The 24165-nt window shown below is 34.2% G+C and overlaps 3 protein-coding genes across 6 annotated transcripts; all 3 read right to left on the bottom strand.

The window, feature by feature from the left end:
- Positions 1–645: 645 nt before the first annotated feature.
- LOC122281518 (probable polygalacturonase At3g15720) lies at positions 646–3242 on the bottom strand. The gene is made up of 8 exons (XM_043093057.1): positions 3039–3242; positions 2782–2919; positions 2507–2671; positions 2069–2276; positions 1860–1941; positions 1635–1743; positions 1404–1523; positions 646–1262 (listed from the first exon to the last, which is right to left on the bottom strand). Exons 1-8 carry the CDS (start codon positions 3186–3188, stop codon positions 1035–1037), a joined length of 1200 nt encoding a protein of 399 aa, XP_042948991.1. The 5' UTR covers positions 3189–3242; the 3' UTR covers positions 646–1034.
- On the bottom strand, positions 646–13311 carry LOC122281516 (probable polygalacturonase At3g15720). Of its 2 annotated transcripts, XM_043093055.1 has the most exons (9): positions 13084–13311; positions 12813–12950; positions 12527–12691; positions 12093–12300; positions 11884–11965; positions 11659–11767; positions 11423–11542; positions 11053–11281; positions 646–1033 (listed from the first exon to the last, which is right to left on the bottom strand). In XM_043093055.1, the coding sequence occupies exons 1-8, from the start codon at positions 13231–13233 to the stop codon at positions 11054–11056; spliced, it is 1200 nt and encodes a 399-aa protein (XP_042948989.1). In that variant the 5' UTR covers positions 13234–13311; the 3' UTR covers positions 646–1033; position 11053. The 2 variants fall into 2 exon arrangements, with proteins under 2 accessions (XP_042948989.1, XP_042948987.1); XM_043093053.1 differs by lacking the exon at positions 646–1033 and having other exon boundaries at positions 10673–11281.
- On the bottom strand, positions 5329–23928 carry LOC122281519 (gamma-glutamyl hydrolase 2-like). 3 transcript variants are annotated; one of them, XM_043093059.1, is made up of 10 exons: positions 23412–23928; positions 22624–22710; positions 20784–20873; positions 20034–20128; positions 18823–18883; positions 17975–18064; positions 17809–17871; positions 17438–17526; positions 16416–16508; positions 5329–5600 (listed from the first exon to the last, which is right to left on the bottom strand). In XM_043093059.1, exons 1-10 carry the CDS (start codon positions 23859–23861, stop codon positions 5567–5569), a joined length of 1152 nt encoding a protein of 383 aa, XP_042948993.1. In that variant the 5' UTR covers positions 23862–23928; the 3' UTR covers positions 5329–5566. The 3 variants fall into 3 exon arrangements, with proteins under 3 accessions (XP_042948993.1, XP_042948994.1, XP_042948992.1); XM_043093058.1 differs by lacking the exon at positions 5329–5600 and adding an exon at positions 16055–16326; XM_043093060.1 differs by lacking the exons at positions 5329–5600; positions 16416–16508; positions 17438–17526; positions 17809–17871; positions 17975–18064 and adding an exon at positions 6294–6518.
- Between the last annotated feature and the right edge of the window lie 237 nt (positions 23929–24165).

Raw genomic sequence — 24165 nt, forward strand, 5'->3', positions numbered from 1 at the left:
TGTCCAAGAGACTATTTCTTTTTTTCTTTTTTTTTAATACATAAACGAAAGCAAATAACAAAAATAAAAAAGATAGGTGTGAAAATGATGAATTACAGATCCATATTTTCGGTCTTATAAAAAAATACAAAAGCAAATAAACTATGATAGTGCGTGAAAGACACGCACCATCCTAGAAGTGCAGATGACAGTCGTGTTTGAAGAAATCGAAGGCTTTAGTCCTAGAAATGCTGAGTTTGGCGGCAGTAGGAGCTTCCCTATACGGCGGCGCGTGGGTTCAATGAGCACTTTGACCCGTGTGTGTGACTCACACGCAACTTTGTTTAACAAAAATTCTTTGCCCATTTGAAGGATCAGCTGCTTGGGAATCTTGCGATGGGGCACGTGATGGTCGCTATGCTTTCAAGAACAGTAGATTGGCTTTTCATTGAAAATGAGTGCTATAGCCACAAATGGATCATACAAAAAATAATACTACAAAGTGACGTTTGTGATTTCATGTGATTCGTCGAATTTGTTTTATAATAAAAATAATTTTATAATTTGACAAACCATATCAAACTACATCATGAGTTCATAGAATTACTTGTGTTATTATATCTTTGTGGCTAAAATAGTTCTCTTCATATTAAATATAGCACCTCCTTGAAACAGAAAATAGACCTCAACGTATATATACTGTACTAGTTTAATAATCGAAAACGCCACTTGAGAATATCCTTATCTGAGAAGTGCATGAAGTACAATATGATATTAGCTAGCCAGGGTACTGGATCGTCCGGAATTGTTTAATGCCCATGCATCCAACGATCCCTGATCACTCATTACAATTTTTTCTGAATGAAAAACTCTTGTAAAAACCTTATTTGTATACTATTACTACGTACTCGCAAGGCTGCTTGTACATGCATATATAACTTCTAGCATGGCTCCTGAGATCAAGATTATCAAACATAACGCCCCGGAAAGATTAAAAAAGAAAAACAGAGCAACATCCGGAAATGGCCATGACGATCATGAGAACATGAAGATGGTCAATTTGAAAGGCAAGTCACAGAAGGAACAGTAGAAGTAGCTGTCCCTTCGGCATTCTTGCAGACAGCCTGAGCATCCTTTCCTGGGACAGACAACGTTATGTCTATTTGATCCAATACAATGTTTTTGCAGCTTTCCTCCGCGCAATTGAAAATTATGGCTTCATCATCTGCTGAAGTCCCATGCACATTACGGTAAGTCACGTCACTCACTGCTACGTTCGACCCCTACATGAATGCATGGATCATAGTACAGATCATCGATCATAGACATCCATTCGAATGGTTTCAGATAATTAAGCAACTTGCATTTGAAGAACAATATTGCAGAGCAGAAACAAGAACTGGTGTATGTACATTTTTCAGTACCTTACTGGGGCCTTGAGTACCATCGTGACTGCTGTAAAACTGGTCAATGATGATAGGGTGTCGGCTATCTTCAAGGGTGATGTCTTCGAAAGTAATCTTCCTTGCATATCCAGCTCCACCCTAGAAATATTTCAGTAGCTCGTTAAATTTTTTAAAAGAAAAAAAAAAATGGAAAAGGAAAAAAATAGTGTAACATTTAATATATTAATTAATAGCCATTTTGATCCTCACAGCCCACGTCTTGATTCTTGCACCATTTTGACACCCCTTGAAAGTACAACCTCCCACGTATACGTCTTCTACTGTATCGTATTTTCCATCTTCTCCAAGGCTTCCAACGCTGCATTAATATATATACACACACACAGAAATTAATATACATCAGATATATACACAGACATATTAATTGTAACGTACGACGTTGTATACATATATAATAAACCATTGTCGACAAACCTTATACCGTGGCCCGGACCGCAAGTAACTTGGGTGATTTTGATATTAGACGTGCCGCCATTAATAGCAATACAGTCATCACCTACATATATATTTAAGTAGTTGGAACAAAAAAGCAAATCAAACGACAATTAGAGAATTCAGCACAACATAAAGCAGTAGTACTGAAGTATTACAGATCGATCATCTATGAGTATTTATATATATACCGGTTCCTATTATGGATTTTTCAATAGTAATGGCGCTAGAGCGAGAGATGTCAATTCCATCAGTGTTTGGGCTTTCGCCAGGGGCAGTGATTTCGAGATCAGATATGTAGAAGTCACTGCAGCCACTAATGCTTATATGGTTTTTAGCGCTATTCAGATGCTTTATTCCAGTTAGCCTGGAGGCATGACAATCGTTGATGTGAAGAGCCTGCATCATTATATATATATATATATATATGATTAGCCAGAAACTGAGAAACATATGATCTCCTCAATTTTGAAGTATTGCAAGAGGAAATTCAACATTTTTCTAAGGGCAAGAAAAAAAAGATGAGTTTTTAATATCTGCCCAAATCCAGAAAAATGGATTTTATCAGTACTATTAGATTCATTGATCATGATATATAATACATGACAAGCATATATAATTATTCTTACCGTTGGCCGCTCGCAATTCGACTTGCAATCTTGCCACCAAGAAGAACCCTGACCATCAATTTGTCCACCCCCATCGATCATTAGGCCATTTATTTCTGCGAATTGAATCCACTCATTCTTGCCATTCCATGCATCTCTGCTTGGTGCAACAATCGTTCCTTGAAGCTGCAAGAGTACAGACATTCATCAATATAAATGATAACAGCATTAATGATAAAACCACCAGAGTAAATGACATGACATGCAAATATTACTATATATATAGAGAATATTACCAGAACATGGACGCTGTTGGCTTTGCAGGGGCCTTCGAAAGCAACAGGGCTCAGCATGAATGTCATTCCGTTTGGTATTTCGAGTGTTGGGGTGCCTTCAGATGCTCCACACACGTCCTCCCATGCTTTTAGAAAACTCTATCATGTAAATTAAGAAAAAAAAAAATAGTCATAGATTATCACTCTGTTCATGGGATTAGTTTAGAGAAATTAAAAGGAAAATAAAGAGAAATATATATTGAACGAGATTTTCCTACTTGTGAATCGTCAGTCTGGCCATTTCCAACAGCACCATAATGAATCACATTGAAAGTATCTCCTGCAGCTGGAGAAAGAAGAACCCTAGCACAGGAACTAAGAGAAGGAATCAAAAGGATGGAAAGAAGAATGAATATTAGACCTTGCATCCTTAAACACAGAAATAGAGATCAGATAATTCAAAGAAGAGAGGGCTGCTGTGATGGATGCAAAGAAGGGAGGGCAGTGATGGATATTATATAGAGGCAGCAGCATGCATGCATGCAGTTCTAAGTACTCGAGGGATTGTGTGTAAGCAAAACATCAAGATCATTGGGCGTATGAATTTCAAAAATTATCCTAATTAATTCGGTAAGCATTGACAATTTGTTTTCCTAATTAGTGACATTACTGTTCATCACTTATTTTGTTGCAATGATTTCTCCGTATACCATGGTAATTAACCATGCGAAAACATGGCTAATTTTTTAGGCTGCAACATATACTATTTTTCGGTAAATGTTTAACATATTATTTGCTGTTCACACATGAAATCTTTTTCCTTTTTCCCATCTGAAAAGAGAATTGAAGGAAAATATTGAATTATTTATTATATTTTATGTAAAAATTTAAAAAAATTGTAATAATCAGATAAAATAGTTTCTCAATCCAAACAATTCCTAAGATGACACACAGCATGTACACGCACATACATATATATATATATATATATTATTGATATTGTTGCATGAGTACTTAATTCAAATCAACGTACGTGTTTGTACAAATTAATACATGCGACAAAAATTGGTAACATTTTCCCCTTATTTTGATAAATAAATCAAATATTAAAAACTTCAAAGCGGCATGTACGTACTGAAATTTTAACTTGGTCTCATATATATATCTTTTGAAAGAAAATATGCGGATCTTATCGTGTTACACTCTATCACTGTAAATATTATTTTTTATATATAATATATAATATATATATATATATAATGCAATTTCGAGTCTACATATATATATGTATATATATATTATATACGTTCGCAAACTTTCAACTATTGGGAGAGAAAAATGCCGCAGATACGTAGATCATTGAATCCGTTTGAGTAAATTAGGTGGGAAGGTAGACCATATGTATTACCGAAAAGTAAATTAAGAGGGATTTGCGGAGGGGACAGTATGAATGCACCACTAGACCATATGGTTTTCAACTTTTCAGGCACTTCCAAAGACATGTATTTATAAATTATTTTTTTATACTTCTATCCACTTTTTTAGAGAAATTTTATTTGTAGTCCTGAGTGAGAATAAAAGAGGAAAAAACATTATTTTAAAACAGATATTATTGTAATTTTAAATTTTTTTTAAACATAACTGTATGGACTTGCATGAGAAATGGAGACTGTATATAGACTAACTCTTTTTTAAAAAGTATGAAGATAAAAACAAATAAAAACACATAGAAACATTCATCTCATCAATAAGCTAGCGGTGAAATATATAGTAATATTATATACAGTCGTGGAATAGGAAAGAGTTATGCAGTCATTTTAAAAAAGTGAAATTCAATATTAAAATTTTTTTTTCTTGCAAGTCCCGTATTTATTTACTTTCTTTTCAAAATAATTGCACAACACTTGTACAATCACGACAGCAGCTATGATATTACATCAAGGAATTCATGAATTTAATATAAAAAATGTGGCACAATTTCTTGGGCCAAAGAAATTGTATAAACTTTGAATTGAATTTAATGCTTAATTTTAGGATTGATTCACGCGTGACTAATTCTTCCCCTTTTCATCGGTGAAGAAGTTCGGTGACATTTATAAAGCAAAAGCATGTAAAGAATCCACATTCGAGCAAATGAGTTACTTGCTACGAGCCCAAGCCGGTTTGATTCCTGGCCTTACAATCTTCTTCTTCCCCTTTTTTTTTCCTCATCCTGCCGAACACGTTCTGGCCCAAGCCGGTTTGATTCCCGGCCCAATAGGCTTCTTTCCCATATTTTGTTTATTTTTTCGTCCTATTTTTTAGGGGATTTTTTACACTTACTTTATTTTATTTTTCATCCATTCATCATTTATTTTGCATTCTTCATATCTCACTTTTTCTTTTTTTCTTTTTGGGTTTACTCTCTTTTCATGATATTTTGTTTTTAGCTAATCCACAGGAAAACTCAGAATTATTAATTATATCTCAAATCTTTTTACATTTCGATGTTAAGAGCCCAGATGGTTTTTTGTCATTTGAAAAAAGAATAGGTACAAGGGAAAAACATAAATAAATAAATAAAGAACAAATCCTCAAATGTTAGGTCTTGATGATAACACGATGCATATATATGATCGAACTTGCAACATGGAAAGCAGAGTATGCTTACACGATGCTAAGCATGGAAAATTTGTGTTCAGTATTATAGAAACGATGATCATGATGAATGTTCACATTTCCAACTCCTAAAAAAAGAGAGTCTGGGAACAATTACCATGTACACTGCAAATATCGGAAGGAAGACCTTCGGAATTTGGTTTGGAAATTAGGTAAAGATATAAACTTCATCGTATCCCTTCCTACAGTCATAGACATCAAAATGCAAAATTCAATCAGTAAATAGACATACAAGTAATATAATGCAATGCAACAGGCAATTCCGGCTTACCCCGCCTTCCCACAATAGGTGGGACTGTAATTGTAAATAAGATTGTCGAGCACACGTTGAGCAGGTGGTCGGTTCAATGACTTCCTTGCCTCACTGCAGAAAACAATACAAGCTCAGTTGAGAACAAACATTTGTAAAAAAGGAGAGTCCGGAAAGAATTACCATGTACACTGCAGAATGAACTAGATGAACTTTTCACTCCCTCAAGTCCCAAGGCCCAACCTGACCAAATGGTTTGCAACATGTTGAGTCACCTGAACTGCATCCTCTGATTGCAGGATCATTAATAAGCCCCATTCAAAAGTATTTTTCTGCACGGTGTATATAATTAGCCATTTTATGTATGGAACATATGTGTTACTCAATTTAGTCAAGCCCTAAAGCTTCTTAGTGAAATGTCAAGTATATGTTTTCTACTTACCAAGATGATGCATGAGTGATGTCCAAAAAAATCTTTCATAATGGATGATTTGAGAAAATTCGTGAATGCAAAGCGTCAACAGGGAGCCAGTTCCATCGATCAAATTTTCATAATTATGGAGTTAAGCGATTGATCACATGTAACAAGACTATTGGAAGCACAATATAAGACTTACCTCTAGATGCCATTGGAAGGCAGTCACAAGATAGCTGTGTGTGTGTACTGTGGAGATATAAACCTGATAATACTCCGAGGGGATATAATAATATGCAGAGTCAAATCAGTATAATATAAAAACAGTATGGCTGTATTCACTACCTTATTATCTTCATCTGCACTAGTGGTCAAGATCTTAAAGAAGCTGGTTAGATTTTGGTTATCCTCAAACCTTTCAGGTGAAATTCCATACTGTCCCATTAAGAAAATAGATCAATTTAGACCAAAGGATCCAAAAGCATACAACTGTAACAATAGAACAAAAATTGATGAAAAACACAAAAGAACAAACAACGCCCCCCCCCCCCCCCCAAAAAAAAACCAAAAAAACCAAAAAAAAAAAAAATCCTCAATTGAAAACATAGCTCATTCACACGTATAGAGGTTTGAACCCATCTCCTCACCCTCCACACCTTATTAACAGAAGAGAACATGTCATTTGGTCCAAGGACAATGGACCAGGCAATGGTTTCATTAGAATTTAAAGTTTGAGAAAAAACGGCTTTAGCAGATCAATATAAAATGTTTGAATGGTTCCAAGCAGAGAAGAGCAGAAATTTAAAGACAAGAGGAAGGTTATACTCCAACTAAATCATTTTTTTTTCTTTTGTAGGTTGTAGTCCCAACTAAATCATTTTTTATAGGTAGTACTCAACTAAATCAATTTTCCTTTTTTTTTTTTTTTTTTTTGTATAGGTTGTACTCCAACTAAATCATTTTTTTTAATAGGTTGTACCCCAACTAAGTCATTTGGGAAACAACGTCAAAAGAGCACCTTCCATCTCATATGTGTATTTCATCACTCCTACAGAATTTTATATGTAGTGCCTCAGTAAAAAATATTTGGTTTATGGTCAAAAACCAAATCCCTTCAATAAACCCCCAAGTCCAAACACAAATTTCAAGACTGGATCAGAGGATCGCTATTACAGATTCCCAAATCATATCAGACTTTGTCAAGCTTACATATAAAATTACTAAAAGAAATTTAAAAATTAATGAAACAAGATATAGATCAAGACACTCGTGGGGAAATTACAAGAAGCAATAGAATTCAGCATAAAGTGAAAATATTATTGAGTCATCTCAGAACAGTGTCTACATAAAAAAATGTTGCAACAGACTAAGGTCTTTGTCACGATTTAAATAAATATTTTTAAAAAAATGAACAAACAAGATAGATACATGGAAATAGGCCCCATAATGAATAGCAAAGCTTCCATTCTAAAAGAAAAGGAAATAAAGGGGAGGTCTCATTGCAATAGTAAGAAGACCGCCCATCTCCATTTGCTTGCTAACAAAATGAAGGAAAAGAACATTAAGCATCGTATTTTCACGTATGTTCCACCCAAAGATCACTTACCACAAATAAATTGTTTCTCATTAGTTTTTAAGAAACTAAACCACAAACATATAAGTTTCAATTTTTCTTTTGCTTCCTATCTTTCTAAGCAACTAATTAAGCAGACCCAAAACTAGAGAATGAAACATGTTAGAATATAAATCAGCACATCATTCATCAAAATCAACCAAAGGTTAGGTTACCAGATCCAACGCATTCTGCAGAAAAACAAACAATCACATGATCCGTATATATTCACAAACTCATACTTGAGCAAAAAATCCCGTTTCTCAAAACGCATATAGATTTGATTTCTACCACCAGATTCCAATTAAACTCCGATAGGAGACACACAGAGCATATGAAGCAAATGTTCATAATTAAATAAGCGCAAATAGCATAATTAACATCAAAGCTCTTCACATTCATTACAGATCTCTCTCTCTCTCTCTCTCTAAATTACGCGTTGGATGAGAGCCGCCTTTCACTGCATTCCATTGGAAAACAATAGTTTTCTGGCCCATTAATTATTCATTAATCATAATATTTTATTTTTTATTTTAAATTTTATATCAAGATATTATTTCTCGATCATTAATTAAAGATTATGAAAATTAGAGTATTTACACCTTTTTCTTTTTATTTTTTCTCAATTTGTTATTGGGTTTAATTATCTTACCTCTAGATCAATTTTATTTGATTATATATGAAACGCTTAAGAATTACATATTGCTGGTATATCATATCTGTATATATATATATATATATATATATGTATGTATTGGGATTGGGAGAGTGACAATTTACCATCCATCCTTGCATATATACTAATTCATATCCCTAGCTTTGACAGCACGTTTTCATGTTTAATTGGTGTATGAGTGTGTGTGTATATATATATATATATATATATATGCATAGCACATATATCCTATATCAAAAATTTTATGTTCAGTCATTTTTGTATATTTTTTTGTGCACTCTACTGATGTGATTAGTGAGTATTAAAAGAAATTAATGCAGCCAATTACATCAATGAAATGTATAGATCGAAAATACATAAAAATTACTATATATAGCATTACTCTTTTAATATAAATTAATTAATTTGACCAATCATATTAGTGAAACGTAAAAAAAATTTGTAAAAGTGGGTGTATATAGCAAAACTCATATTTTAATTATGCCTATTTATACCAAATCAAAATATTCAACACTGGCTAAACAACCATGGATCTCAAATATCAAAATAAATAAACCACAAAACATATATATATATATATATATATATGTTGAGAAAATGGAATTTCTTAAATGAATAGTACTCTTGATCAAATGAAAATGAATTATGATGATCTATAATCAACTATAAAAGAGAGACATTGCAATTAGTTGAAGATCTGTGACAATGTATTTTAGACTCAAACGTCATATAGAGTTTCTGTATTGGAAAAATTCTGTTTTCATTCCCCAATTTAGGGATTGCATGCGTTTACTAGCATTTTACATAGACGAACTCATATGTGTGTGTACCTATATATATATATATATATATATATATACATGTATGTTAATTAGCATTTAATGCTAGAAAATCTTGATAATAAAAACATCCTAAAAAACTTTTAGACAAGCATAAGCATTTAATTAAATTCCCTGGCTAACGTTAATAATACTTGTCATAGGTGATATAAATTATTAAGAAGTTAGGTGTATATAAAAATGACTTTTATATAAAATAATTTGTTAAAGCACCGACATGCCTACGTACGTGCTACTCTTCCTCCTCCTATCATGCATTTACGACACTTATCACTCTCTTGCAGTTCTAAGCCCAAGCAAAAGGGGCTGGGTTTATGAGGCAGGCCCACACTTATTTAAGTAAGGCCCACACTTATATATATTATAATGGCTGTTAATTAATTGCATACAATTTGTTATTTTTTTTTATTTAATTAATTAATACACGTTTTTCTCTTACGAAATAAATGTTATTTTTCATTTTAAATTTTGTTCCTTGATTAATTATATATTTGTTATATATGCGTGAGATTAGGCGTGAATAATTATATAATATAATAAATCCATCCATACAGGATTAAAATCTTTTTTTTTTTATAAATAGACTTCATTCGTTTATGAAAGTGAAATTACATCTGTGTCATGATATAAATAGAAGGCTACTACTCACAATTAGGGCAACCCCAATACATAAATTTTTTTGTAATTGATATGGTCTTAATTTTTATAACTTTTTACGTACAGATAACCGTCTAAAATATAACACTCTGCATAAAGCAGAGATTTCATCTCTCACTCTCCTGAGGAGAAGAGAGTTTCCAAACTTCACCCTCCATAAGAGGAGAGAACTAATTTCACTCTATGGACAAAATGTCCAAGAGATTAATTCTTTTTTTTTTTACCAAAACAAAAACAAATAACAAAAATAAAAAAGATAGATATGAAAATAACGAATTACAATTTAAAAAATTGTAGATCCGTATTTTCGATCTTACAGGAAAAAAATACAAAAGCAAATAGATTATGGTGGTGCGTGTTTCATGAAACACCCTAGAAGTGCAGCTGACGGTCAAATCTGAAGAAATTGAGGGCCTTGGTCCTAGAAATGCTGAGTGTGGCGGCAACAGGAGTTTCCCTATACAACAGCGCATGGAACTCACTTGCACTTTGACCCGTGCGTGTGACTCACACGCCACTTTGTTCAACAAAAATTCTTCGCCCGTTTGAAGGATCGACGGCTTGGGAATCCTATGGTGGGGCTCATGGTGGTCGCTAGACTTTGGAGAACAACAGATTGGCTTTTCATAAAAAATAAGTGTTATAGTCACAAATGGATTATACAAAAAATAATCCCACAAACAAACTTTCGTGATTTTATGTGATTCATCGAATTTATTTTACAATAAAAATAATTTTATAATCTGATAAACCATATCAAACTATATCATTAATTTGTAGAATTACTTGTGTTATTATATCTTTGTGGCTAAAATAGTTCTCATCATATCAAATATAGCACCTCCTTGAAACAGAAAATAGACCTCAACGTATATATACTGTACTAATTTAACAATCGAAAACGCCACTTGAGAATATCCTGATCTGAGAAGTGCATGAAGTGCATGATATTAGCTAGCCAGGGTACTGGATCGTCCGGAATTGTTTAATGCCCATGCATCGAACGATCCGTCACTCATTACAATTTTTTTCTGAATGAAAAACTCTTCTAAAAACCTTATTTGTATATACTATTTCTACGTACTCGCAAGGCTGCTTGCACATGCATATAACTTCTAGCATGGCCCCTGAGAAAAACAGAGCAACATCCGGGAATGGCCATGACGATCATGAGAACATGAGATGGTCAATTTGAAAGGCAAGTCACAGAAGGAACAGTAGAAGTAGCTGTCCCTTCGGCATTCTTGCAGACAGCCTGAGCATCCTTTCCTGGGTCAGACAACGTTATGTCTATTTGATCCAATACAATGTTTTTGCAGCTTTCCTCCGCGCAATTGAAAATTATGGCTTCATCATCTGCTGAAGTCCCATGCACATTACGGTAAGTCACGTCACTCACTGCTACGCTCGACCCCTACATGAATGCATGGATCATAGTACAGATAATCGATCATAGACATCCATTCGAATGGTTTCAGAAAATTAAGCAACTTGCATTTGAAGAACAATATTGCAGAGCAAAAACAAGAACTGGTGTATGTACATTTTTCAGTACCTTACTGGGGCCTTGAGTACCATCGTGACTGCTGTAAAACTGGTCAATGATGATAGGGTGTCGGCTATCTTCAAGGGTGATGTCTTCGAAAGTGATCTTCCTTGCATATCCAGCTCCACCCTAGAAATATTTCAGTAGCTCGTTAAATTTTTTATTAGAAAAAAAAAATGGAAAAGGAAAAAAATAGTGTAACATTTAATATATTAATTAATATTTATAGCCATTTTGATCCTCACATCCCACGTCTTGATTCTTGCACCATTTTGACACCCCTTGAAAGTACAGCCTCCCACGTATACGTCTTCTACTGTATCGTATTTTCCATCTTCTCCAAGGCTTCCAATGCTGCATTAATATATATATACACACACAGAAATTAATATACATAAGATATATACACAGACATATTAATTGTAACGTACGACGTTGTATACATATATAATAAACCATTGTCGACAAACCTTATCCCGTGGCCCGGACCGCAAGTAACTTGGGTGATTTTGATATTAGACGTGCCGCCATTAATAGCAATACAGTCATCACCTACATATATATTTAAGTAGTTGAAACAAAAAAGAAAATCAAACGACAATTAGAGCATTCAGCACAACATAAAGCAGTAGTACTGAAGTATTACAGATCGATCATCTATGAGTATTTATATATATACCGGTTCCTATTATGGATTTTTCAATAGTAATGGCGCTAGAGTGAGAGATGTCAATTCCATCAGTGTTTGGGCTTTCGCCAGGGGCAGTGATTTCGAGATCAGATATGTAGAAGTCACTGCAGCCACTAATGCTTATATGGTTTTTAGCGCTATTCAGATGCTTTATTCCAGTTAGCCTGGAGGCCTGACAATCGTTGATGTGAAGAGCCTGCATCATTATATATATATATATATGATTAGCCAGAAACTGAGAAACATATGATCTCCTTAATTTTGAAGTATTGCAAGAGGAAATTCAACATTTTTCTAAGGGCAAGAAAAAAAAAATGAGTTTTTAATATCTGCCCAAATCCAGAAAAATGGATTTTATCAGTACTATTAGATACATTGATCATGATATATAATACATGACAAGCATATATAATTATTCTTACCGTTGGCCGCTCGCAATTCGAGTTGCAATCTTGCCACCAAGAAGAGCCCTGACCATCAATTTGTCCACCCCCATCGATCATTAGGCCATTTATTTCTGCGAATTGAATCCACTCATTCTTGCCATTCCATGCATCTCTGCTTGGTGCAACAATCGTTCCTTGAAGCTGCAAGAGTAGACATTCATCAATATAAATGATAACAGCATTAATGATAAAACCACCAAAGTAAATGACATGACATGCAATAAACGCATGCACATATTACTATATATATAGAGAATATTACCAGAACATGGACGCTGTTGGCTTTGCAGGGGCCTTTGAAAGCAACAGGGCTCAGCATGAATGTCATTCCGTTTGGTATTTCGAGGGTTGGGGTGCCTTCAGATGCTCCACACGCGTCCTCCCATGCTTTTAGAAAACTCTATCATGTAAATTAAGAAAAAAAAATAGTCATAGATTATCACTCTGTTCATGGGATCGCAGGCCACATGCATTAGTTTAGAGAAATTAAAAAGAAAATAAAGCGAAATATATATTGAACGAGATTTTCCTACTTGTGAATCGTCAGTTTGGCCATTTCCAACAGCACCATACTGAATCACATTGAAAGTATTTCCTGCAGCTGGAGAAAGAAGAACCCTGGCCCAGGAACTAAGAGAAGGAGTCAAGAGGATGGAAAGAAGAATGAATATTAGACCTTGCATCCTTAAACACAGAGATAGAGATCAGATAATTCAAAGAATTGAGGGCCGCTGTGATGGATGCAAAGAAGGGAGGGCAGTGATGGATATTATATAGAGGCAGCAGAATGCATGCATGCAGTTCTAAGTACCGGAGGGATGGTGTGTAAGCAAAACATCAAGATCACTGGGCGTACGAATTTCAAAAATTATCCTAATTAATTCGGTAAGCATTGACAATTTGTTTTCCTAATTAGTGAAAGTACTGTTCATCTCTTCTTTTATTGCAATGATTTCTCCGGATACCATGGTAATTAACCATGCGAAAACATGGTAGGCTGCAACATATACTATCTTTCGGTAAATGTTTGACATATTATTTGCTGATGACACATGAATTTTTTTTCTTTTTTTCCCATCTGAAAAGAGAATTGAAGGAAAAGCATGGAATCGTACATTCCACACTTATGAGTTGTTTGGATGGTAAGATGAAATAAAATGGTTTTAGATAAAAGTTTAATAAAATATTATTAGAATATTATTTTTTTAATAGTATTATTGTTTTGAGATTTGAAATTGATTCTATATTGTGTAAAAATTTAAAAAAATTATAATAATCATATGAGATAGTTTCTCAATCCAAACGACTTCTAAGATGACACACACTACACACACATGTATATATATATTATTGATATTGTTGCATGAGTACTTAATTCAAATCAACGTACGTGTTTGTACAAATTAATACATGCAACAAAAATTGGTAACATTTTCCTCTTATTTTTGATAAATAAATCAAATATTAAAAACTTCAAAGCGGCATATACTGAAATTTTAACTTGGGCTCATATATATATTTTTTTAAAGAAAATATGCGGATCTTACAGTATCATTTCTTATATATAATATAATATATATATATATATATATATAATGAATGTTTGAGTCTACATTATATATATATATATATATATATTTTTTTAGCTATAAAAAAAAAAAATATATATATATATATATATACGTTCGCAAACTTTCAACTAATGGGAGAGAAAAATGCCGCATATACGTAGATCATTGAATTTGAGTAAATTAGGTGAGGGAAGGTAGACTCAGAGCCGGCCGAGGCGGAGGGGACAGTAGTCCCGAAAAGTAAATTGAGAGTGATTTGCGGAGGGGACAGTATGAATGCACCGCTAGACCATATTGTTTTCAACTTTTCAGGCAGTTCCAAAGACATGTATTTATAAATTATTTTTTTATACTTCTACTCACTTTTTTAGATAAATTTTATTTGCAGTCCTAAAAATAAAAGGAAAAAGAAGTATTATTTTTTTAAAAAAAAATATTATTGTAATTTTAAAATTATTTTTAAAGATAATTGTATAGATTTGCATGAGAAATGAAGACTATATATAAACTAACTCTTTAAAAAAAAAAAATGCATAGAAACATTCATCACATCAATAAGCTAGCGGTGAAATATAGAGTAAGGTTATGTATAGTCGTAAATAGGAAAGTGTTGTGCAGTCATTTTAAAAAAGAATTAAATTTATCATTAATTTTTTTCATGTAAATTTCGTATTTATTTACTTTTTCTAAATTGATTGCATAGCGCCTGTATAATCACGACTGCAGCTCTAATTTTATATCAAGGAATTCATGAATTTAATATAAAAAAATGTGGCACAATTTCTTGGGCCAAAGAAATTGTATAAACTTTGAAATTCTTCGTTTAGGCCGGATTGAATTGAATTTAATGCTTACTTTTAGGATTGACTCACGCGTGCCTTTTCGGTTTGGGGATTTTTCATAGTCCAACAAATTAATTTCTCCGGACTCTCTTTTCTTAGGAGATCATCATATTACTTCGGAAAATACCTAGTTGTTAATTTATAAAATTAATAATAATAAGTCCAAGATCAGAAGATAGGATTAAAAAAAGAATTAAAAAAAAAAGGTAAATAATTAGGAGTTAATCCATATTATATTAATCGTGTATGTAATAATATAGGTGTATGCATCTTGATCGAGTTCTATGATTTAACTTATAAATACCATTTGATAATGATTGACTAATTCTTCAATCATCATGAATAAGATATGTCGATTATAGAGTACCTACCCCTTATCATCGGTGAAGAAGTTCGGTGACATTTATAAAGATTAAAGCATGAGCATGTAAAGAATCCACATTCGAGCAAATGAGTAACTTGCTACGAGCCCAAGCCGGTTTGATTCCTGGCCGAACAGTTCTTCTTTCCCTTTTTTTTTTTTTCTCGTCCTACCGAACACGTTCTGGCCCAAGCCGGTTTGATTCCCGGCCCAATAGGCTTCTTTCCCATATTTTGTTTATTTTTTCGTCCTATTTTTGAGTGGATTTTTTACACATACTTTATTTTATTTTTCATCCATTTATCATTTATTTTGCATTCTTCATATCTCACTCTTTCTTTTTTCTTTTTGGATTTACTCTCTTTTCATGATAGTTTGTTTTTAGCTAATCCATTGGGAAACTCGGAATTATTAATTAGAAAAAATCTACACAACCTCCCAACACCCCAACCTCCCAACACCCCAACATCCCACCCTTTTTTAATTTTTTAATATTTTTTTTTAATTTATCTTTTTTAAATTAATTTAATTATTTTATTCATTATTTATATATTAAATATTTAATAAAAAATAAAATAATAAAAATTAAAAAAAAAGGTGGGGTGTTGGGAAGTTGTGTAGCAAAACCCTATTGATTATATCTCAAGTCTTTTTACATTTAGCTAGTTTTTTGTCATTTGAAAAAAGAATAGGAATAAGGGAAAAACATAAAAAAACAAAAAAGAGAACAAATCCTCAAATGTTAGGTCTTGATGATAACACGATGCATATATATGATCGAACTTGCAACATGGAAAGCAGAGTATGCTTACACGATGCTAAGCATGGAGAATTTGTCTTCAGTATTATAGAAACGATGATCATGATGAATGTTCACATTTCCAACTCCTAAAAAATGAGAGTCCGGGAATAATTACCATGTACACAGCAAATATCGGAAGGAAGACCTTCGGAATTTGGTTTGGAAATTAGGTAAAGATATAAACTTCATCATATCCCTTCCTACAGTCATAGACATCAAAATGCAAAATTCAATCAGTAAATAGACATGCAAGTAATATAATGCAGTGCAACAGGCAATTTCGGCTTACCCCGCCTTCCCACAATAAGTGGGACTGTAATTGTAAATAAGATTGTCGAGCACACGTCGAGCAGGTGGTCGGTTCAATGACTTCCTTGCCTCACTGCAGAAAACAATACAAGCTCAGTTGAGAACAAACATTTGTAAAGAAATACGAGTATGTTTTCTTTTCCTAGAAGAGTGATTTGTTAGCACCGTAAGCGGGGCTCTGATTTAGTGTTATAATCAAGAAATCGGTAAATCAAGATGGCGGTCGTATCAATATATATCGTTTAAAGGAAGTGTAACTCGAGAAACCATTACAACTGCAACACCACATTCATGCAGAAGTTGATGCAAACCCAAATTGATATGAGGTATCTAGATCCAGATTCTATGTTGATTATTGAAATACTACCTTTTTTTTTTAAAAAAAAAACCTCATTGTATTCATATTCAACTTGTATCAGGTACAGTATACATTTTATCTATAACCAACTGATTAGAAATTCAGTCAGCGCCCTCTGCTATCCAATACATATCTCCCTCACATATCTTCTTCCTCTTCCTCATTGAAGTATGACCTTAAGAAGATGAATCTGTATAAATATGAAAGGAAAAGCTTAATATCTTCCTTGGACTAAGGGAAATATTACTTATTTTCCCTCAAGGTGGCATAGATTCCCCATATCAATCTGTACAAATCTGGACTTAGATGTCCCATATCAATTTGGGTTTGCATCATTTGTCTGGCGTCAAAAGTGTAGAGTTAGGGTAAGCAGGGCATTTTTCTAGGACCCATATCCCATCGGTGAAAAGCTAATAATTTACTCCATCATTGTAATGTGGGCGCATTACAGAGTTCTGGGGTTTAACAGGGTAAAAAGACTCTACAAAACAACCACATACAATGCATACAGCCAAAACAACTAGATTTCCCTACTTGGAAACCGTTAAAACTAAAGTGAATGTGTCGGAAAAGTTGACAGCACAGCCTAAACCCGCAGAATGAACTAGATGAACTTTTCACTCTCTCAAGTCCCAAGGTCTAACCTGACCAAATGGTTTGCAACATGTTGCGTCACCTGAACTGCATCCTCTGAGTGCGGAATCATTGATAAGCCCCATTCAAAAGCATTTTTCTGCACGGTGTATGTAATCAGCCATCTTATGTATGAAACATGTGTTACTCAATTTAGTCAAGCCCTAAAGCTTCTTAGTGAAATGCCAAGTATATGTTTTCTACTTACCAAGATGATGCATGAGTGATATCCAAAAAATCTTTCATAATGGAAGATTTGAGAAAATTCGTGAATGAAAAGCGTCAACAGGGAGCCAGTTTCGTCAATCAAATTTTCATAATCATAGGGTTAAGTGAATGATCACGTGTCAGAAGACTATTGGAAGCACGATATAAGAATTACCTCTGGATGCCATTGGAAGGCAGTCACAGGATAGCTGTGTGCGTGTACTGTGGAGATATAAACCTGATATAAACATCACCACTAAATTCAAAATATTCCGAGAGGATATAATAATATGAAGAGTCAAATCCGTATAATATAAAAACAGTATGGCTGTATTCATTACCTTATTATCTTCATCTGCACTAGTGGTCAAGATCTTAAAAAAGCTGGCTAGATTTTGGTTATCCTCAAACCTTTCAGGTGAGATTCCATACTGTCCCATTAAGAAAAAAGATCAATTTAGAATATATATATATATAAATATACATATATACATGCATATTGCTTTCAAAACACAGGCAAGACTAGATATAACCAAAATGGATCCAAAAGCATACAACTGTAATAGTAGACAAAAGGAAACAAAAATAGATGAAAAACACAAAAGAACAAACAAAACGTCATTTTTTGTTTGAATGGTTCCAAGCAGAGGAGCAGAAATTTAAAGACAAGAGGAAGGTTATACTCCAACTAAATCATTTTTTTTTTTTAGGTTGTACTCCCAACTAAATCATTTTTTATAGGTTGTACTCAACTAAATCAATTTTTTTTTTTTGGATAGGTTGTACTCCAACAAAATCATTTTATTGTTTAATAGGTTGTACTCCAACTAAATCATTTGGGAAACAAAGTCAAAAGAACACCTTCTACCTCATAGGTGTATTTCATCACTCCTACAGAATTTTATATGTAGTGCCTCACTAAAACATATTTGGTTTATGGTCAAAAACCAAATCCCTTCAATAAATCCCCAAGTCCAAACACAACTTTCAAGACTGGATCAGAGGACCGCTATTACAGATTCCCAAATCATATCAGACTTTGTCAAGCTAATATATAAAATTACTAAAAGAAATTTTAATATTAATGAAACAAGATATAGATCAAGACACTCATGGGGAAATTACAAGAAGCAATAGAATTCAGTATAAAGTGAAAATATTATTGAGTCATCTATGAATTAGAACTTACGTGATGGTTTTGCATGACAAGACAATCTGTACTCAACTTTTTAAGCAAGTCAGGAGGAAATCTGCAAAAGAATGTACACATCAAGTTGCAATGATATATCACAATAGACTTTTTATGTTTTGATAACTTTGTTATTACTGAGCAATCAAAAGATACCAATTAGTGCTTGTGAAGATGATAGACCATTAAAGAAACTTCAACATCAACATCAAACTTCTGTGAAGTTTACACACAATTTGAGACAATTTTTTTTAAAAAAAGAACAGAAGAAGCAAGAACACAATGTCTATGAAATAAATTTCCTAACATTATTATATAAAGTTCACTGTTCAGAATAGTAAGAAAATTCAGAAAAAGAATATGTATTAGCAGTCATCCAGTCATTCAACAATCATAAAAACATAGTTAACAACATTCATACCCTACAATCCACTTTAAGGCCTGCTGAAATTGCGTTACCTCCTTTTAAACAAGTAAACATCTCTTTTAAGACATTTTTGGTATCACCCAACAATTCCTGATAAGGGAAAACACTAAAAGCCACAAATCCCTAGCTACTATACATTGTAGCAAGACATTCTCTACTCTGTCTGCTTGGTCTCCACATGCATCACCATTCTACAGTTGTCTTTTCTCTCAAAAACCATCCACCATGAGAATCTTTCCCGAGGGCACTACTCAACTGAAAAATGAAACTTTCCCAGGAACCCTAGCCCACCAAATACTCTTCCAAAACTAACCCAGATACCCTCTCAAAGTCATTTAAGTATAGCAAATCAAGTTTCCCAATACCAGCCAATCTCCAGAACACTCTATTCTCCTATTCCCCAGAAGGATCAACATACAAAATGCCAAACAAAGAATCCACCCACTCTAGTTCCCCAGCCAGCAAAGTACACACAGATGTTCCAGCATGGACTTCCATCTTCGGACAAACAAAGTAGGTTCCAATATGGGTTTCCATATTCAGACAATCCAAGTATTAGGCTTAACCTTAATTCTTCCCTTCACAGCCACAGAAGATGTATCCCAAACATTGCCTTTTTTTTTTTCAACGGTTGGTTGTAAATTAAGAACAATTCACTATCATCATATACAACAATAACACAGAGCATGTACCTGTTTGGAGAGGCTACGACAAAAACACAGATTCATTATCAATTTCAATTGCATCAAAATCAATGTACAGATATAATTGAAAACTTGTATACCTTTGAAACACAGTTCCTTCAATTTGTGTGTTTTCCATAAACTGAAGGGTAGACGCCTGGTCTGTTGCATTAAATGATTCAAGAATATTCTGGTCCTATTATTAAGAAAAAAAAGTCTGGCATTAAATTATAAAAAAGGAAAAAATTCAACCAGCTTCGCACGACATTAAATCAGAAAATGTTTGGGAATTAAAAACATTTTATATCTTCATTGTAAATGCATACCAATGATCATCTATGCATTCAATGAAAGATAATTAAGTCTTGATTTTCATTTATAAAAAAAAAAAAAAAAAAAAAAAAAAAGAAAAGAAAAGAAAGAAAGGAAAACAGCCCCAATCCTATCAACCAATATAGGCCATAAAGTAGGAAATATAATGAGTATTACTCAGTCTACTGATGTAAATCTAAACATTTGAAAATAACTAGAAGTATTCCGTAAGAACAATATTCTCCTGCCGTCAACAGTTTAATTGAATCGACTACAGGAAGAAACATGAGTATACTCAGTCTAGTCATGTGAGGCTAAACATTTGATAATACAAAGAGGTATTCCATAAGAACAATATTCTTCTCCTGTCAACAGTTTAATTGAATCAACTACAGGAAGAAACAATATTGACTATTCTGACACTGAAATTCAATTTGGAAGTATTTTAAAGGGGTAAAAATGTGAAACAACGGGACAATGAGTTCAGAACCAGAAACCATTTTGTAAAATATATACAAATTAGGATAAAGATAGACTACCTTGCTTATGATCATTGTTAATAACTCAAAACCCAAGCAAATAGCGTATAGTGGAAAATGGTCACCAGCATCATTCTTCTTTAAAATTTTCTGCATCAAGCAATAATAGATAGGTAAGCGAAATCCATAAGTACCAGTTACAAGTCACACATACTTTTATTTTCTTGATATGTTTAGAATGTATAGATACGAATAAAAAAAATGTTTAGAATCTATAGATCCATATATAAATGGGCCATCTTAGCATGCTCTCTATTGCAAAGCATATTCTGCTGGTGGATAATTCTTCAAGCAATGCAAATCTAAGTTTTCACATACATTACTTACCAAAAAAAAGAGAGAGTTTCCAAATACAGATTAAATGGCTAATGAACCAACCACAGTTACCAGCTCAAGAATGGAAAAAGGAGAAGACATGAGATGAAATTGGAAAACCTAACAAGGTGTATTGTTCGGGATATTATTGTATTAAACATATCCTGCTGAGAAGGCCTTTGGGGGTAGTTTAGTGCCCCTACTAGTTATGCACCTCAATGGAACCAAAAAAGATATAGAGAAAAAATTGCTTTATTTATGTTTCCTTATTGACCAGTTTGATTTTTTTTATAAGTATTTTTTTTATATAACTAAGAAAACTTCATTAAAAAGTAAAAAGGTGCAATCCAGGTACAATTTCCTTTATCGACCAAATTGAGGAATTAAAACAACTTTTCAATATTTTCTTTCAAAACTTAGAAAGCCAAAGTTTGACTTTCTTGTGTAGTGGTTGGCAACATATATATACAATACTCCTCTAGCATATCCTGCTTCCAATACTTTTTTTCTTGGAATTACTGACATTTCTGATTAATCATTGATACCTGCTTTGGGAAGTGATTTTATCATTAGATAAAAGTAAAAGTTGATGTACAAGTCACAAAACGCTTCTTATTTTCATTTCCATTATTTTTCCATATGAATCTGGCTCCAAATAATCCCATGACAAGTTTTTTTTTTTTTATTGGCACCGAGTGTCCGAGAACAAAGTAATCCCATGACAAGTTGTCATATTAATTACAGGCTCCTTTAAAGAATATCAGAAATTCAATTGTGCACACGACTCAAAAACAGACTTGATGACAACAACATAAATGTTTTTTTTTTCATAACTCCTGTTCAAAGCAATAACAGCAGAACAAATCAAATAAAACAGATCAGATTTCTGCATGAATCAGTCGGTACACACAAACCGAGGCAAAAGAAAAGGAGAAATGTTATGATATTGCCTCAAATCCACATATCTATCTGCAACAGTTCCACCACAGATTCAAAGCAATGCAAAAAAGACACATAAATTGAACCAGACCACGGATTAAAAGCAAATACCAGAAACCAAAAAAAAAAAGAAAATCACCTCCAAATCCAATCAAGAAGGGAAACCAACGAATCAATCTAGGGGAGAAAACCTAGGTTTGGAATTACTTTGCATGATTAGGAGATGCTGAAGCAATCGAGTAGTAGTATCATATATCTTCTCAAATAAGTAATCATATAAAAGTAGTGAGAGACAGAAGGAACATTGGAGTGGAGGAGACAACTGAACTGTATGAGGCTTGAGAGTTGAAAGGTCCAAACTATAGCGAATACACTCAATCAAATTTACGTGGAAAATAAAGAGCTTTCTTCATCGAGCATTGATCATGCAGCACAAGTAATTTTTATTTTTTCATCTACTAGAACCCAACACATTTCAGATTGTTAAAAGCTACCAATGCCAATTTAGGGTGTGCAGAGACTACTAGATAGTACAAACCACTCTGTATATTATTCATTCAACAATTTGGAGAAAAATGATAATTACCTTAAAAATTCTCTCAACAACTTTATAGTACAAACCAGTTTTAGCCCAGCCTCCTGTGAAGAGCACTCCATTGACCATATCTAGCTTCTGCAATGCACTGTATGTATTTAGTTTGACATCACATCATTGGAGAGGACGGCTAACTCAAGTGCCAAATAAGTCATTTTAGGGTCATGTCATGAATCTCAGAGATAGTCGACGTTAGCAATACTGTAAGAGCAAATTATCCTATGTAATTCAGACGAACCCGGGCAATCTTCTCACGAAGCATGCAACAAACCCCAGCATGCACAGAACTAACTGGACATGTAATGTAATTGGATTCTTCATGGCATTTACATGAAATAGGAGAAGCAACTATATCTTGGTCTTACGTACTAATTTGCGCAATTAAAGGAGCACTGTGCAAAGGATATAGAGCACGTGGAGGCTTTGATTCAGGAATATCAGAGAGAATAGTACCGGTCACACGCCCAATTCCAACCACGCTTGTCATCGCTCTCGTCCCGAATTGTGAGCGTTTGATGTTTTTTCTTTTGATGTTTTTAATTATGAAGAAAACTGTAAAGAGTCAAGTTCCTACTGAAAGTATGGAGCATGAACACAAAAGAAATCACCAACTCCAAATATATATACATATATATATATATATATAGACCGCACTCGACTTACAAGTCAGAACAAGTAATAAGAAATACTCCCCAGGCAAAACCTAGCAAGTTGCTGCAATTCTCACCGTACCCAAACATCCCAAATTCCGAGAGGGGAAAAAGAAACAAATATTTTACCTCGAAAAGAATCTCGGGAGGCTCGTTATAGATAAGAGGAATGACACGAGCTCCGGCCGATTCAACGAATTTCACGTACGAAGCGGCTATGTAGGAAGCGTTGGTCGCATTGCTGAGGCGTCCGGATGCGCCGTCTCCGGGGTGGCTGAGAATGCCGATCACCGGCCGGTAGTTAAGCTTGGGGCTGGGGCCGACACACCTGGGGGATTCAGGGACGATTTGATTCGGGAGAAGAATCGTGGGCTCGGCCTTGGCGAGACTGAGCTCCTTGGTGTAGGAAATGAACAGAGGGACCCAGAGATAGTTCCAGATATCTGAGTAGCGGGAGGGGGATGCAGAGGAGGAGGAGTTGGAGGCGAGGGCAGAGACAGCGTCGTTCGGCATGTCGGAGGCGGAGGAGGAGGAAGATGAGTGGGAGGAAGAGGAGCGGGAGACGGCGTCGTTTGGCATGGTTTAGAAAACGATCGAAAAAGGCGTGTAAAAAGAGTTGGGAAGATAGCGGAAAGACGAAGGAAGAGTGACGTGGAATGGGAATAGATATAAGAGTCTAAGACACACGAGGACAGAGGGGGTGGGAGGGTGGGCCACGATTGGCCGGTGGTTTTACGTCGTATGACGTAATGGGTAACGAAGGACAACCTACGGCGGGGAAACTTCCAGAAATGGAACTGGTGGATTGGCCCACAACCACCGAGCGTGGGGACTCGCTGACTAGGTTTGCTGAATTATTTTGGCACGGAAATCTACAGGTGTC

This window comes from Carya illinoinensis, chromosome 11 (assembly GCF_018687715.1).
Source record: "Carya illinoinensis cultivar Pawnee chromosome 11, C.illinoinensisPawnee_v1, whole genome shotgun sequence".
Lineage (NCBI taxonomy): Eukaryota > Viridiplantae > Streptophyta > Magnoliopsida > Fagales > Juglandaceae > Carya > Carya illinoinensis.

Bases quoted from the DNA above. Each gene is read 5' to 3' on its own strand.
- LOC122281518 (XM_043093057.1), bottom strand. From the start codon at position 3,188: ATGCAAGGTCTAATATTCATTCTTCTTTCCATCCTTTTGATTCCTTCT. The intron at 1,524-1,634 runs GTGAGGATCAAA...AAATATTTCTAG, and splicing joins CAAGAATCAAGACGTGGGCT to GGTGGAGCTGGATATGCAAG. The intron at 1,263-1,403 runs GTACTGAAAAAT...GCATTCATGTAG, and splicing joins GTACTCAAGGCCCCAGTAAG to GGGTCGAACGTAGCAGTGAG.
- LOC122281516 (XM_043093055.1), bottom strand. From the start codon at position 13,233: ATGCAAGGTCTAATATTCATTCTTCTTTCCATCCTCTTGACTCCTTCT. The intron at 12,951-13,083 runs GTAGGAAAATCT...TTTACATGATAG, and splicing joins GCCAAACTGACGATTCACAA to AGTTTTCTAAAAGCATGGGA. The intron at 12,301-12,526 runs GTAAGAATAATT...ATAATGATGCAG, and splicing joins CGAATTGCGAGCGGCCAACG to GCTCTTCACATCAACGATTG.
- LOC122281519 (XM_043093059.1), bottom strand. From the start codon at position 23,861: ATGCCAAACGACGCCGTCTCCCGCTCCTCTTCCTCCCACTCATCTTCC. The intron at 20,874-22,623 runs GTAATTATCATT...TGCTTGATGCAG, and splicing joins TTGTTGAGAGAATTTTTAAG to AAAATTTTAAAGAAGAATGA. The intron at 16,509-17,437 runs GTTAGACCTTGG...TGTTTTCTGCAG, and splicing joins GTTGCAAACCATTTGGTCAG to TGAGGCAAGGAAGTCATTGA.